Raw genomic sequence first — 16,026 nt, forward strand, 5'->3', positions numbered from 1 at the left:
GCTGTCCAGATTCACTCTTCAGCATTTTTGGCTTTGCTTCACTTCTGTCTCTCTCTCTGTGCTCCCTTTGACAAGCCTGTTGTTTTGGAAATATGCTAGTCCTTCATGTTTTTTGTTTTTTGTAGCTGAGGCTGAGGTGTGTGGAATGAGATTGAAGGATAGATTTCTCACACACGGTGGCCTTGCTTTGTGAAGTAGAAAACACAAGTGGTGTGGATGCCTGTCTGTTCCACTCTGCTGCTGCCCCCACCTCCCTTCTCTCCACCTTCCCCACACTGCACACTGTGCCCTTGTCACTCACTGATTCCTTTGCTCCTCTTGTCTTCCCTCCCCTCTTTTCCACTCTCAGAGCGGTTGGAGCCAGGGGCCTCGGTGACGGTATCCATGGGTATTGACTTCAGTGACTCGACACAAGCAGCCAACTTCCAGTTGTGGTAAGACAGCCTGACATCCACTCATATTCAGTCAGGTGTGGTTCCCCCCCACCCCCACCCCAAAGACCTTCAGTTGTACATCTTCCTCACCACCTTTTTTCTGCTCCTGTTCATCATCGCAGCACCCTTACATGTCATTTTCTCTTATGTTCCTTTTTCCTCTCTTTGTGTTCTTTGTTAATTCTCCTTTTCCTACCTTTCTCTGTGCCAGCACTCCCAGGTGAGACATCAGGCACAATTGATCCTGGTTCACTGGAATAACAATTATTCCTCCAGTAATCAGCCCTAGCCCAATCAACCTGCTGAATGCCATTGGCACCGCTGTGCAGCCGATCAATAACCTTATCAGAAAATCAGTTTGAGATTGGGCGGACGGGGGGATCAATGTGGCCCAAAATGCCATTCACCCAGCATGGTTTACAAGATGATCAGAGAAACATTTCATACACAAACCGAGCATACATACACAAAAGTGCACAGATGTCTTAAATTATGCAGCAAAAAAGCAGTAAAGTGTTTTTGTTTGTTTGGTTTTTTGTTTGTTTGTTTTTTTTTGGGGGGGGGGGGGGGGGGCATTTTTGCTTATTTCTTTGTAAGAATCTGTTTTTGCTTTTTCTTCTGTAAATAAATCATTTGCTACTGTGGTATGTGTGTGTTTATCCTTCCTCAGCACCAAGGAGGACCAGTTCAGTGTGTCCATCCAGCCTGCTGTAGGAGAGTTGTTAATGGCCAGCACCATGACAGAACAAGACTTCTGCAAGGAGCAAGGTGAATTACTGTGTGACTCAAAGATTATTGTCGAACGAAGTAAAAGTGTGTCTTGTTTTTCCGTTCTGTTAGCTGAAATGAAACAAGGTGTTTAACACACAGAAGCAAACAAATTGAACCAAATTGAATCAAATCACCATATTTTGAGATGGAAATGTCAATTCATGATATATACTGAAATTATTATAATCTCACAAGCACATTAGCAAAACTGGCTGATGAATTTGAGAGAAGCAAATACATTTAATAGATCATATTTAAGATTTTGCTGCGCTTATCAGCAAATTTCACTTTGTGTATTACCTTCAAATGAAACCATTTAAACTGTTTTTCCTCTACTGAGGATAGTTGAGTTTTTCAGATGTTGTACTGTCAGGGTGTTAAAATATTTGGCATCAGGCACTGCTCGAAGCAGTCAGGAGCTCTGAACGGCTCAGAAACTGAGCAGACACGGTCAGAACAGCAAAAGAGATTTTAGCCACCTGAAGGAAGCCGTAGGTTTTTGCTGTATTTAGAAGATTTCTGCTGCTGCAACTGCCATCAGGCCACGCTATGGCAAGATGTTTTTGACAAATCGGTAATGAAGCTTCACAGAAAATGAGAAATATGAATGACTTGATTGGTTAGTTTGCAATATTGTGACTTTGTTGTTCTGATTGTGATTGATAGATAGATACAAAATACACACACACACACACACACACACACACACACACACACACACACACACACACACACACAGGCAAATGTTAAATTTAGTCAATCACTAATCAGCATTTCCTTTCCTTTTCTTTCTTGGTCATTAAAACACTGCTTGCTTCTTTGAGGCACTTAACAGTATTTCCAGCACATACAAACACCTGTAGAAGTGCATGCTGTTGTCGCTATTGAGACTGGAGAGTGTACTCTCATATCTGAGCCATCAGTGTGCTCTTAAGTGCCTCCTAAATGCTGCTCCTGCATTAATTAAGTTTCATTCAATGTGCTTTTTTTTTCCCTTTGAGTGCCTCTGAAACGCAGACAAAAGAATTTAAAAAGAACAACTTGCTTTTCAGGACCATTTTCTCTCTAGCAGATTTATCATTCTTAAAACCAAATGAGTGGAGTTTAATTCTTATGGTAATAGGTTTTTAATATATTTGTTTCTTTTATTTTTACCTCACCAGTGATTTTCTTTTAAACTGCTTGCTCATTGCTGAGTGTTCATGAACCAACCAGGGAGTCTGTTTTTGCTTTATTGATGAAGGCATTATTTCATTGGGAGGTTTTAATCTTGAAACCTGATTCCACAGTACTGCACAGCTAGGGTTGTGTTTATTTTTTTTCTATACTTGACTGTGGACTTTTGTGTAATTTTGCACTTACTGATTTAAAAATGCCGAACTATATTTTTATTGGTGGCTAAACATTTTGATCTTCTCAGGTAAGCTCCAGGGCATGAATGAAGCATCTGCAACCATCACCATGGCAACAGCTAATGCATCCAGGCAAGCCATCAACAAGCAGGTCCTGTCTGTAGCCAACGTAGGAGAAGTGCCTTCCAGTCAAAACAACTTCAGCAGGTAAAGGTCATTCACATCTCCATTATTATCAAGCTCTTTTTCTTGCTATAGATTGGACCTGCAAATAGATTTGAGATTTTCTTATATAAGCACTATGATTTTTTTTTTTTTTTTTTCAGATGTGTGTTTTTTGGGTTGTCTACCACCAACAGTTGGTTAGCTTAGCAAAAAGACGTGAAATAACGTTTGTGTGCCAAGTCAGTACAGACTCGGATGGCTTTAGCGTTTGGCTTAAGGGTCACTGTTAATTGTCCTTTACCAAAGTTAACTTGAACTGTAGTTATTCCTTCAAATACAAGGTGATTTTATTTCATCACTTAAGTCTTGTTGAGGTCTTATTTTCAAGGGAGAATACTAGTTACATAAAAGATTAAAAGAACCACTGTGACGACACCCACTGGATTATGGAATATCAGTTTGAAGCCTTGAGATTACACATGGCACACTGCAGCAACTCAATTCATTTAGGCATGTAGTCAGGATTTTCTGCTGAACTTCAAACTGAGCATTAGAATGAGAAAGAAAGGTGATTGAAGTTACTTTGAATGTGGTATGGTGGTTGGTGTCAGATTTATCCAAGTCAACCAGCTCTAGAGTTTAGAGAAATGCTACATCCAGTGAGCAGCAGTTCTCTGGGCGATAATGGTGGTTGGTGCTAGAAGTCAGAGGAGATTGAGCTTATAGAAAGGTGACAAACTTTTTAACAACGTTTTGCATAACAGCATCTTTGAATGTGCAACAGATTAAGCCTTGAAGCAAGATGGGCGACAGCATCAGAAGACATTCCTGTCACCTAAAAACAAGAAACTCAAGCTACAGTTTGCATTGGCTCACCAAAATTGGATAGAAGATTGCAAAAACATCGTCTAGTCTGATGAGTCTTGATTTCTGCTGCGATACTTGGATGGCAGGTTCAGAATTGGGTCTAAACAGCATGATGGTGTTGGTTTATTCTGTCTGATATCAATGGATCAGGCTGATGATGGTGGTCTTATAATTCTACTTTTTTCGGACACTTTGGGATCCTTAGAAGCAAGTGTTGTTGCTGTCTCCATCCCTTTCTGGACACTTTGTGTACTCAAATAGCTCCAGAGCCACCAGATCTCAATCCAATAACACCTTTGAGATTTTGGTCCATGTTACCTACCGTTCTGTTGTTCCACCACATCTCAGAGGAGTGTTTCCTGCAGCTTGTTGAATCTTTGAAGAATGTCGTAAACGTCAAGGCAGATGGTGAAAGGAGATCCAAGTAAAGTGTACCTAATAGTAAAAGAGTTATCACGTTAAAGTACATTATAATGAACCTTTCCCCCCTAATATTAGTATTACATTTTGACTGGATGCTGCATTCTAAAAAAACAAACCAACACTTACGAGCAAGTCTTTCCTCACCAAAAAAAAAGATGTTTGTGCAGCTAACATCAACGATAAGGACTCATATCAGACATTTAGTAGTCTTACACTACTGTCTGCGAGTTGTTCCCGGGCGCCCGGTGCATTTTAGGCCGAGTTTGGTTAAGCAGCGTGCATGTGGGTGTCACTGAGTGGAAGTGCTTGTTTGTCCCCAGCAGCCTCACATAGACATGCCAGGGGAATGCCCTGAGAAGCCTGGCTGTGTAATTGGTGTACACAGAGTGTGCTAATGAGCTTCCTCCTCTGTCACGCACACCCGAACACCTGATAGATAATTACACCTCCCTCTCTCCCTCTGTTTCCTGCTCCGTCTCTCTTTCAATTCATCTCTGCACCCCCATCTGTCTCTCCCTCTGCGCTGCTGTCTCTCTTTCACTTCCTCTTTGTCTTTCACTCCATCCCTCTGCACCGCGCTCCGACCTCCTCACGGTCTCTGTGTCTGTCTGTTAATACCGGCCCGTGTCTCTGTCTGCTCATCTCTGAGTGATCTTGTGATAATTTCTTTATGGATTAAGGCCACAATAGAGGAGAAATGTTGGAGAAGCTGGCTAAATAAGGGACAAGCGAAGAAGAGGGACACATTTGCACAAGGGTACAGGGAGCTGAAAGAGTGAGTGGAAATCAATGTTAGCCAGTAGGAAAGACGTGCATCCAATAAGCCCATACTTCATTCAGAATAACCGATAGCTCAAATGACTCCACGCTATCAATCTCCCTGCTACATTTGTGACTGCTGAAGAAGAGGACAGCGTCCCAGCATTACCCTGTACCCTTCTAGTGATAAAGACGCTCTTCCATATGGTCCGCTGCTGTCCATACGGTGACCACCTCTTCCACACTTGCTTCCAATGGAGGTCTGTCTGATGGAGAAGGTGGTGTTCCTCTCTGACAGTCTCCTCAAACATAACTGACATCTTTGACAGCGTGATCTGTAAGAGGTGGTTATATGTGGTAACCTAATAAAATGGGAAACATATAATAATCATAAAGTGATTTGGCAAGAGTAATGCTAAATGTGCTTGTCTAGTCTAATCACACACACACACACACACACACACACACACACACAGAAATGGACTGGTTCTGTAGTGCTTTTCGACTCTACTTGAGCATTCTAAGGGTTTTATACAACATGCCTCTTTCCAATGAACGCTCAGGGTTCAGGATACTTTTTCATGCAGACTGGAGCAGCCAGGAATTGAACCACCAACCTTTCAATTAGCAGATAACCTGCTCTACCTGCTGACCCCACTGATGAATGCGTTGGGACAGTTTATGGTTCAGTAACACACAGGATGGAGGAGCTCAGGAAGTGGACTGCTGAACTTCTCTTTACCTCCTGAGCTGCTCCTGAGATGCAAAAGTGATTTTTTTTCAATACAGACTTAACATACAGTTTTAAGGTTAATTATGAAAATAGTTTTGAAAAGCACAAAAGTGCTGCTTTTGGCTATTCAGATGTAGATATTTTGTTTGGTCGGCCAGACAATGAGCAGTCTGAAGTTTGCAGATGTGTCTTTCTTTAACAATGTCAGCAGACTGCTTTTAATCATCATTTCCCAACCCTGTGGTTTCGGAGGTAGAGCGGGTTGTCTGCTAAAGAGAAGGTCTGTAGTTTGATCCCCAACTATTTCTGGGCAAGATACTGAACCCTAAGCTAATTAATCTGTTGAAACAGTTTGTATAAAGTAGTGAAACTCGCCCATCAGAAGTCCAGCATTTCTTCTGAATCCCCCAAACAGTCAAATATATCTAGGGCTGGTCACTGATTTCTAGAATCTATTCGATTACGATTCACAAGGTCCCGAATCGATTTGATCGACGATTCGATTCGATTCGATTTGAATCGGGGGGAAATTTTGCCTCAGACAGTCAAAAATATTATAATTCAGATCATGCATCAGCACATTTCCATATTTTTGTATCTATAAAAAGAGAGCTGAAGCTTGTGAAACTTTATCAAAGGTGTGAGCATCACAGCAGATGCCTTTGTGTCAAAGTAGCTGAGGATAAAACACAGAAAAACATGAAGGTGATTTTCCTGGCCTGGGATTTTATAAAAATATTCTGCAGTAGATCAAAAACGAAAGAAAACCATTAACCAACATATGAACATTACCTGATGCTGCTGAAGTGAAGCAGAGCAAAGTTACAGAGGTTTTATTAGAGATGCAGCTAAGCGTTTTGCATAAATGTTTTTTTTAAGTTTAATTTTGTTCAGAAGCCTATTGAACAGCAGAAATGAGGCTTTCTTTTCAGAAGTAAGTAAAAGGAAAAAACAGCGGCCGGCAGCGCTGTAAACAACGGTAGACTTGTGCATAATAAGCAAGAGAATAATGCAGAAAACAGATTTTTAGACAGGAAACTGTTCTTGAAGTACACTGAGAGAGAGAGAGAGCTGTGCATGAAGTGTGATTTTTATCGTGATGGAAGCAAAACAACAAAAATAAGAAAGAATTCATGACGATGTTTATGTGAAGCGTAGTTTGGATCTTCTTTTGCTGCTGGTTCAGTCAATATTGTTTGGAGAGAGATAAAACCTACAGCTTCAGAATCAGCGCAAAAGGGGCGTGAACACAAAGCGCAGACCCGCCGAAACATCAGAATCGGCGAGCTGTCGTCTTTCAGCCCCGACCGTGTCCGTGCCGTCGGGTGAGAAAGGCGACATCTCACTGATTCTGATCCGTCGGCAGGTCCGAGCTTTGTGTTTACGTCTTTGTGCAGGATCCGTGTTCCTGCTCTCATTTACTGTTTTAGCTGTTTGGTGGTTGTTGAAATTTTGTGAATTTTAACCTGAGATTCTGGCATCTCAGGCAAAATAAATTTATATTAAAAAATCGATTCAGGATTTTAATGAATCGATATCACGTTATCCAAGCTAGAATCGATTTTAATCAATAAATCGATAATCAAAACCCACCCCTAAATATATCATGGAGCCTGGTAAAGTGAAAAGCATTTGCAGTCTTGTTACAGTCCAGTGTCCTGCTAGGAGACCATGTGGATGTGACTTACCCAACATTAGACAGTGGTTTTAATGTTGTGACAGATCAGTGCATGAAGCAGTGTAAAGCAATAAATCTTTATATTTCAGAATCTGCAGTGAAAAAAAAAAGCATAATATTAGCACCGTGTTTGAGCACTGGTGATCATTTTACTTGTGGTATTTGTGTGTTACTGTTTCCCCCCTGAATAACACCCCAACCCACACACACAAAGCCGAGTGATCGATCAGATCGGATACACCCACTGAGAGCTTATTGTAGAGGTCACTCTGCATTAAATGTGGTATGTGAGGTGACCTCCAATCCAGGCCCTGTTTTTCTGCTCTGATCTCCCTGGAGAAAGGACTCTCTAATCTTGGTAAGATCACACAGGAATCTCCCCTTTGCAGAGTGAGACTTGGGCTTTAATGTAGAAATAATGGATGGGATTTCAATATGAAGCCCAAGAATGATACAGTTCACAACACACACTTCTTGCTCATGAGGCTTTGTGTTATAGATCACAGCGCTCTAGTCGGCACAGGTGCTTTTTAACAAAGTAACAGCCTGCCTCCTCCCAACCCCCCCGCCTCCCATCTACATCCCTGCATTCCCCTTGTTTATCAGCAGGGTGCAGCACTGCTTTTCCCAAACAGGCGTGAAGGCTGAGCGGAGGTGGAGGGGTGGGGATGCCACTGAAACACAAAAATTGATTGCTGGAAAGGAGGATGGCAATAAATCAAGCAGGAAAGCAAATGTAGAAAACGCTGTTCTTGTTTATGTCTAAACAGGCGGAATAGAATAAATGTGCTCTATTTTTCAGTCCGTTTGAAAGCAAATTTGATCGAATTTTGCATGCATTGCCAATCCCTCCTGTTAGAGGCTAATTTTGAAAAGCAAAAAATAAATAAATAAATAAAAACCTCAGGCGCTTGATTTATAAGCTGTTCATTCTCTTTACTTTACAATTTGATATTATTATTTTTTTTGTCTAAACACTGGATTTTCCTCTATTTCACTGAAGTTGTCTCTGTTTAAAACCGGCCTAATTACACAAATGTCCTCTGTGGCAGGTTTATTTTATCTTTTATCTTCTTGTTCTGGTCTGTGTTTGTCCTCTGCTGTCTGTCTGTCCCTCTGCCCTTTGAGTGCAGTGCTGCAGTTTGTCTGTATGGCTTAGCTCTGGAGATGCGCGGAGGGTTCCTGGTTCTAACCGGGGCTAATAGCTTTGGCCATCTGCCTGGCCGCGGTTGAGTCTGCTCGCTTGTGTTCAGCTCTGGTCTGGCCTCACTGACCACTCAGTTGAAGGACACTTGTCCACCTGGCCAAGAACCAGCATGGCTCTAGCATCCAGCTGTAGTCTCCACACAGTCAGCTTCAGCCTTTCTGATTTTGGTGAAAACATACATGATGGTTTTTGTTTTGTTTTTTGTTTTTTTTCTTTAATCAAACATGGTTGCATGTTTAGTTGAGATGCGGGTGAGGAGTGTGTACTTAATCCATTCTTGCGTGCCGAGCCGTATCCTCTGGGCCTTCGCTGTCTTCTCCGCGTGAGGCTGAATGTAAAGGTGAAGCCGACGTTGTGTTTCCAGTGACGGGGTGGAGGGGAGGCAGATGGCACACACAGGCTCTCTGCACTGAGGAGAATCACAGATAATTGGAGAGTGATGCTTAGCCGCAGCCCTGCCGATCGATGCCAATCCACCTGCTCTAAGTCCAGGGGTTATGCTTTGCTTTTCTTTCCATACACTGCAATTAATCCAGTGTTTAGCCCGATATGTGAAGAGTGCAGGAGAATACCAATGACCCATTTAAGGCGCGCTTGACCTTAATCTTTCCCCCTTTTAGTCCTTAAAAACGCGCAGAGATTGTCTGATGTTTATGGGGGGGGGGGTTTTGTTGTTTGTTTTGTTTTTTGCACCTGCACACAGCTACAGACGGCAAAGTGAGAGTATTCAAAGCAAATACGCTCAGAAATCAAGCCCAATCATGTTTCTTTCAGTCGCTCTTATTACCACACGTGAACAAAAGCCCATGGCAGCGTCTCCTGAGACGAAATAAAAGCAGCCTCGGGGTAGTGTTAACTGTCGGAGTAAATAAAAGATTTATATCCTAAATCTATTAGCAAAGCCACAGGGACCACATAGACACCTTAGGCTGTTTGACAGTGGGGGGAGGGAGGGTTAGGGAACAGGGCAAGGGACAAGCGTTTATGTTTAGATTTGTTCGTGATTCTCCGGTGAAAAAAGAAGAAAACATTTCCTTAGCACAAGTAGGATTTTGTTGTTTTGATTGGAATGCAGTGCAGCTGCAGACACATCCTGCACACAGCTGGAAACCTAGATGAATACACATGCCCGGAATTATTTAAAGAAATAAGAGCGGGGCAAAAGAGGTTGGTACTTTTGCAAGAGAGAAATTCATCCTCTTCATGAATGGCTGCTGTTTCCTGCTGAAGTGGCTAATATTTTAATTAAGCCTGAGGAGGACTCTCTCTCTCCTCCCTGAGAGCTCCCTGATAAACTCCCTCTTCTCTGTTTATGGTAATTTAGCAGCATCCCCAGAGACACACCACAGACACACTGGGCTTCATTGTGTACGCATGTGCCCCCCACCCCCCTTCCCATCTTTAACGTGTGCGCGCTAATTGGTGGATGTGCTAGTCGCTCCCACCACGCACCCTCTGTGACGGCGCCTGTTCACGGGCCATCCTGTGGGGGCTCTTCACAGGCTTTAGTCAGGCCTAAGTGGAGCTCTTTGTGGGCTGTTTGTCAGGCCTAAGCGGGCTGCCACGGGGGGTCTTTGTTGCGCGATGTAGTGCTAAATGGAGGCAGATGGCTGAGAGTTAGCCACGTGAGGCTCAGAGATGCAGAGGGCCAAAGGGGGGCAGGAGAGGGAGCCCGGCACCCTCAAAGAGGGTCACACTGGGTCATAGCCCCTGTCTGCCTCTTGTTAGCCCTCTCAATGGGGACCATGTGTGCACAGATATGCCCCCAGTCTACAGGGGATGGTATCCAAGGAAACTGGAGGCTGAGAATTCTCCTCACTGCCCACAGGGAGTTGGTTGGACGGAGCGTCCCCCATACTGGTCTCAGGGCTCCCACACACTCACAGACACTCGGAGTCCATAAAAACAGGAGAAATTGAGTTTGACTGACTGCAGGGCGTGTCTCCTCCCTAATGAACTGTCTGTTGCATTGCTCTCTGTATTTCCTGTCACATCGTTTTCCTCTTTTGTCTCATTGCCTAATTTAGGGTAATTACAAGGTGTGAGATGTTAGAGAAGCTTCCATTGCAAAGATTTATGAGTTTGGGGAAACAATGCAATTATCATTTATCAGTGTTTATGTGGATCTGAAGGGGTAAAATGTTAGTAAAGTTGTTGTTTTTGTGCGTACAGTAGAGATTAATAGATATATGAGCTGATATCACAATAACATTTTTAAAAAGATACTTGCCGACATCTGTGCTAATGTTTCTGTTTCAGTTTTTTGCAGACAAATGTTCAGATGGTGTGATTAATGTTTGAAAGACTTTAAAGTTATCGGGTATGAAATGACACAAACTAATCAAGCAGACAAAAATGTCAGCGCTGGGGTCAGCGATCAGCTGAATCTGCATTTTTAATTGCAGTATTGGCTTAATATCTTTGTTTACTTATGGGGGGCAATGTCATTCGCCTGGTTTATCTGTTTTTATCAGCTCTACACTGGACAGGCTCAAAGATGGTCATCAAATAAGATCGGTAATCATAAAAATTATATAAATTTTTATTTATCGGTGGTATAGAATTAAACAGTCGCTCATAGTATGACCCATATGTGCCTTTTAAGGTCCCACTTTCAGCCTTGCACTTCAGTTCCTGGTTTCTTCTTTGGTTGTTTGAAACTGATCCAAGTGTTCCTCCTCTCCTGCAGGTTTGCTGGGCAGACAGTCAGCAGCAGAGCTCTGGTCTTGGTGTCTCTAGAACTGAGCGAGTCCTCGGGAGCGCTGCTTACCATCAACACAGAAAAGAGCGTCATGGCCTCCATGCTGCTCCAAGACCTCAAACAAGCCCTCGCCCAGGCGTAGGATCCTCCCCTCTTTTCATCTCGCTGTAATAAAAAATAAACGGGGGCGACGCTTAATTGAAGATTTCACCAAAATGCAGAAGAACCATAGCGAGAAGTGTTCACAAAGAATGAAGTGTAAACAACTGAAAAATGCTATTCAGTGTTTATTTCTGTGGCCTATGTGTTTGGAAACAGAATATCTTCAAACACGAGAATAATTGAAATCTTAAATCTTTAGAAGCCTCATGGAAGTTAGAATAAATTAGAATTAAACTGAACTTGCTGTCGTTGTGTTTAAGTATTTCCAGACACAACTCCATGGTAAAAATATCCGACTAACTGGCCATTTTCCTCGGCAGTAATTACTTAAATCTCATGCTGTTTATGGTTTGATGAAGCATGATAATGTACCAACATCTGTACATACATTTGGGGGGAAGAACTGCATCACCGCTCCACTCACAGTGCCAACATGTCTGTGCCTCTGCGATGTTTCATTCGACTTCTTTGCCACCAATAACAGGCGAGAGGGGGGGATGCTCTGTGGCATTTTGACCCACAAACACAATGTCAAATCATAAAACTGTATGAATACCGTGACACCAAACACTGATTTAGTTTTACATTCTAGCCTTGAAACATTACCAAATCACATTTGTTACAGTGCCTGACATTATCAAGAAAACCAAACATCAGACTCGGATGTCCAAGAGTGTTTTTTATCTGTACATCTCAACAATAAAAATGTGACTTTATTAAAACTAAGCTGTGTCATGCAGTCTAGTCATTTAACAGAATGTGGCTGAAACAAAAATTGAGCTCTAATTGGCAGGCTGAGGCTGGTAATGTTTGCAAAAGCCCCTATTTGTTTGCACTTGTTTTAAACTAAAGAGGTTGATTCCTCTTGAATCACTGCCCTCCTACAAGCTAAGGTCATTCACTTTTAAAAGAGAGTGCATTATATGTGGAAGCAGAGTCAGTATAAACATGAGAAGAACACCAAATTTAGTTGTAGCTTAGTTGCAAACTGAGAAAAGTAAAAGTAAGGTGCAAGATTAGGTGCACCATAAAAAATGTTTTATGGTAATTTTTGCAGCAAGATGCATGAGGACTTTGTGTATGTACAGCCATGAAAAGGCTTCAACTTGACTGTTGAGCAAAGCTGCTTCTTGCAAACTAAAACCTCTGTTCCATCTGAAGGCAGTTCTGCCGTGTCGCTCATTGTTGAGTAAAGTTGTGCAGATGTACGTGATGTGTTTGAGCACTGAGGAGGCCGGTGGCGGAGTGTGCTTTTGCGTCTGGCTGTCTTTTCCGGCTCATAAATAGCGTCTCTCTGAGGGTTGTGGTGAACACCTGTTAGCTCATCTGTCACAGGAGCTCCACTCGCATCCATCACCTCTCCCTCTGTACTCATTCCCTGAGCCAGCTGTTCCCATTACACACACACACTGTGTCAGGCCTGCCAGACACACACACCTTGCATTTCATCATACAGATCCACACAGAGGTTTCCAAAAATACTTGCATGCTTTACAAGTTTTCAGAAAGACTTTCTTTCAAATGAGGCCCACAGGAAGCAGTGGGTTGGGCAACTTGTTGGTGATTATATGATTGTGTCTATGTGACTGGCTCTGACACAATCAGCCCAGATTTCTGCCTAAAAGAAGACTCGTTTAAGTTACAATTTCATTGTGTGTGTAAAAATCGGATTCGTCAGAGGCTGAATGAGGATATCTATATCTGAGATAGTGAGTGACTTAGCTGGTAAACTAGAGGTGTTAAATGAGGACAGAATCATCCACTCATTCAGTAAGTCAAGCACCTAACCCTTTAAACGTGTACCTGTCCTTGCTAATGACTAGCCTCCATTGGCAAGATATTCACAACCATGTGGACCATTTAAATAAACAATCATCATAACACACAGGTGATGCTCAAATTACAATTTTCTTCTCAGAGTAACAAAGTGAGCAGGTAGCTCCTCCACCATTTCAGAACCAGAAGCAACCATATTTGGATGAGAGAGTGGGGTGCAAACGAACAAGCTAGCACTAGCAAGCTTAGCAAGTGGTTTTACCAGATAGAGATACCTGATAATTAGTGCATATAGGATGAAATATGTGGAATATATGGAACATATGAATAAAATAAACCGTAACCAAACAATTATCAGGTAACTGTTTTTTTTAAAGCTTCAGAAATCACTAACACCATCAACATGACCGAGAGGGTCAGATTAGCTGATGTTGAAGCCTAGAAAGCAGCTAGCGGTGGCTACAGACTGAGCAGCCAAGCCTGTAATAAAGGGTTTAATAGAGTTTAAATGACTGGGATCTTAACATGTTAGATGCTCCACATGTTAGAGCAGAATTTTAGCGGCATGACTGCATGCAGGTTAACAGTCGATGTGGAGAGCAAAAGAGATATTGCTCTTAATGCGCTATTATCTGACAATGAAGTAACTTTCTTAATTTTTTATGATCTAATTATATTCTTAAACAACACTGATGGATAGAACTTGAGGATACCTGCTGGCTCCCCCAGAACCACAGAAAAATTTCTAGTTGCCCCCCATACACTCAGTCAGCAGATTACCTTACTGACTGAGATATTTCCCAAAAAAGAGATATGTGTTGGTTTTCACAAAACAATATTGAATATTAAAGAATATTATTATAATTTTGTGATTTAGGTTCAGTCTGAAAACACTAGAGTACAAATCCTGAGGTTATTTTAAGTAAATAGCCCATGTCCATGTCACAGTATTGCGACTGTAGTCAGAAGCCACGAATACCTGGTTGGTAACATGTCATAATGTCATAATGTGCGATAGAAAAGAACCTTCAGCGGCCTAAAATATAAACGGGTGTCAAATCTAGTTGCTGAACTCCTGATCGTGTAGGTGACGTTGGCGTTAATATGTTGGTGTATTATCGTACGATGATGAGCATAAACGGAAGAAGAGAGCAGCAAATGGTGGAAAGGTTTGAATAAACATTAGAGCCTTACATCAGCGCTTGCTGACTTAAATAATCCCTTAGAAAGAGACTAATTCATCTTTCGTTTATTAATTTAATTTTTAAAATTATTTCCAGCTAAGGAAATAACTCGTTTAACATCCTGGTGATGAATAGATGACTTTTGTCTGACTTCAACTTCATAATGTGCATTTAATTAACGGAAGCTTAGCTGGCTCTGGTTTATTGTCTTTTTATAGCTGTGCAAACAGAATCACTTTGGAAACCTCAGCATAACAACAATATAAGACTCACAGATACTAGAGCAGAGCCGAAGGCCCCTACATATAGGGCAGGTGCAGGATAACTGATATTGTGAAGAAAAATGTCATTATGCTGTCAATAGGTTGTATATGGACATTTTTAAGTAACTGGACTGATCACATGTCAAATCATCAGAGGTTAATGTAAACACAAGGATGATTGATATCGGATAAATAGCTATGAAATCTTGTACAGACACATTAACTGTGGTGATCATCTTACTTTCAATAAGCAACTTTATTTTCCTTAGCATGTGGCCATAAAGCAAATACTAAGGAAAAGAGCACCACTGCACTGGATTTTCTATCAATCAATATGCGACTGAAGTAGAGACTAGTGATCATGTTACACCTCCCAGCAACCTCGAAATCCAAAGCTCATCTATTGGCCAACTGAGGCTGGCTCCTAAAGCGCGTTGATCCCAACAGATTCAGATGTTCAAATGCTCAACTTCAAGCATCATTAAAGATTTTCTTTAGCATTTTTAATTCATATTCTGGAACAAAAAAAACAAAACAAAACAAAGCATATGTATAGTAATTGTGTGGGAACATGACCTGCTGTGAACTGCAGACATTTAAAAACTTTGTGCTTCAGCTTTAGTGAGTAAAGCTTTAGTATGTCATCACTAATTATCTGATATCTGTGTGTGCGTGTTCCCTACTGAGTCCCTAGTTCCCTAATGAGTGTGACTTGCTAGCTAAGCTTACTAATGATAGCATTAGCATTTCACCTTCTCACCAAAATAAGGTAACTTTTTAGGGTAAATAAAATGTAGAAAAAAAAAACCAACACATGACAGAGGCTAAGATGCTGACACTGAGATTAAAAAATGGGTCTGTGCTACTCTGTGCTAGTAGCTCATCGCCTGCTAGATTTCAATCATATAACTTTGAAGAAAGAATGCTAACAAGCTAAACTAAAGCAGACATGGTAATATAGCAGAATAGAATGACCTTTATTTTCATTGTACAACCTCACTTGGGCTGACAAAATCAAGTCGTCATAACATAAAACATTACATTTTCAGGGTGAAGACTTGGTTTAAGGTTGGATAAGTTTCTAGAAGATGAATGTAAGTCAGTGCCATGTGCTCTGAAGTAATGGAAACAACACTGTGTGTGTGAGTGTGAGAGTGTGTGTGCATGCGTCTCCCAGTGTTGGCACCTGCTATAATGGGCTCTGTGGAGGGAATGGGAGAACAGGCGGCTACCTCTCTTCCCCTTCACCTCTCCCTCAACACTCCTGCACGGTGACAGCTTGATTCGGTTCCCCTCACTAGGCTGCAGCACAGTGACATGATGGGCCTGTTCACTTGGTCTTATCACAGCCTCTGTTTGAACAGAGCAGAGTGAGATGAAGGGAACGATGGCGCAGAGAAAAAGAAGAGCCCGGCTCGGGAAACGCCTGTCTGACCTTACCACCGAGAGCGACTTCTCATTAGCCTGTGCAGTCTGATCAACCCCTCGTTCATCTGACAAGGAGCCACGGATAGTGCAGACAAAGATACAGCACGCATAAGCAAAGATGGC

At 42.0% G+C, this 16,026-nt stretch overlaps 1 protein-coding gene and 1 long non-coding RNA gene across 3 annotated transcripts in view; one reads left to right on the plus strand and one right to left on the minus strand.

Annotated features, from left to right (window-relative positions):
* The window catches only part of ap3b1a (adaptor related protein complex 3 subunit beta 1a), a 60,443-nt gene extending 48,507 nt beyond the window's left edge, over positions 1 to 11,936 (plus strand). For both annotated transcript variants that reach the window (XM_085464300.1, XM_085464302.1), the window contains exons 24-27: positions 350 to 434; positions 1,105 to 1,202; positions 2,626 to 2,764; positions 11,079 to 11,936. In XM_085464300.1, coding sequence (XP_085320426.1) covers positions 350 to 434; positions 1,105 to 1,202; positions 2,626 to 2,764; positions 11,079 to 11,232 — 476 coding nt within the window. In that variant the 3' untranslated portion in view covers positions 11,233 to 11,936. The remainder of the gene's footprint in view (positions 1 to 349; positions 435 to 1,104; positions 1,203 to 2,625; positions 2,765 to 11,078) is intronic.
* Positions 10,914 to 15,804, minus strand: LOC146706205 (uncharacterized). The gene is made up of 2 exons (XR_014921466.1): positions 15,662 to 15,804; positions 10,914 to 11,255 (listed from the first exon to the last, which is right to left on the minus strand). It is a non-coding gene; the product is annotated as an uncharacterized LOC146706205 (long non-coding RNA).
* Positions 15,805 to 16,026: the final 222 nt, after the last annotated feature.

The sequence above is a fragment of the Copadichromis virginalis genome, linkage group LG7, assembly GCF_057382275.1.
Source record: "Copadichromis virginalis isolate Kocher_CV1m ecotype Utaka linkage group LG7, C_Virginalis_male_GT1.1, whole genome shotgun sequence".
Classification (NCBI taxonomy): Eukaryota; Metazoa; Chordata; class Actinopteri; order Cichliformes; family Cichlidae; genus Copadichromis; species Copadichromis virginalis.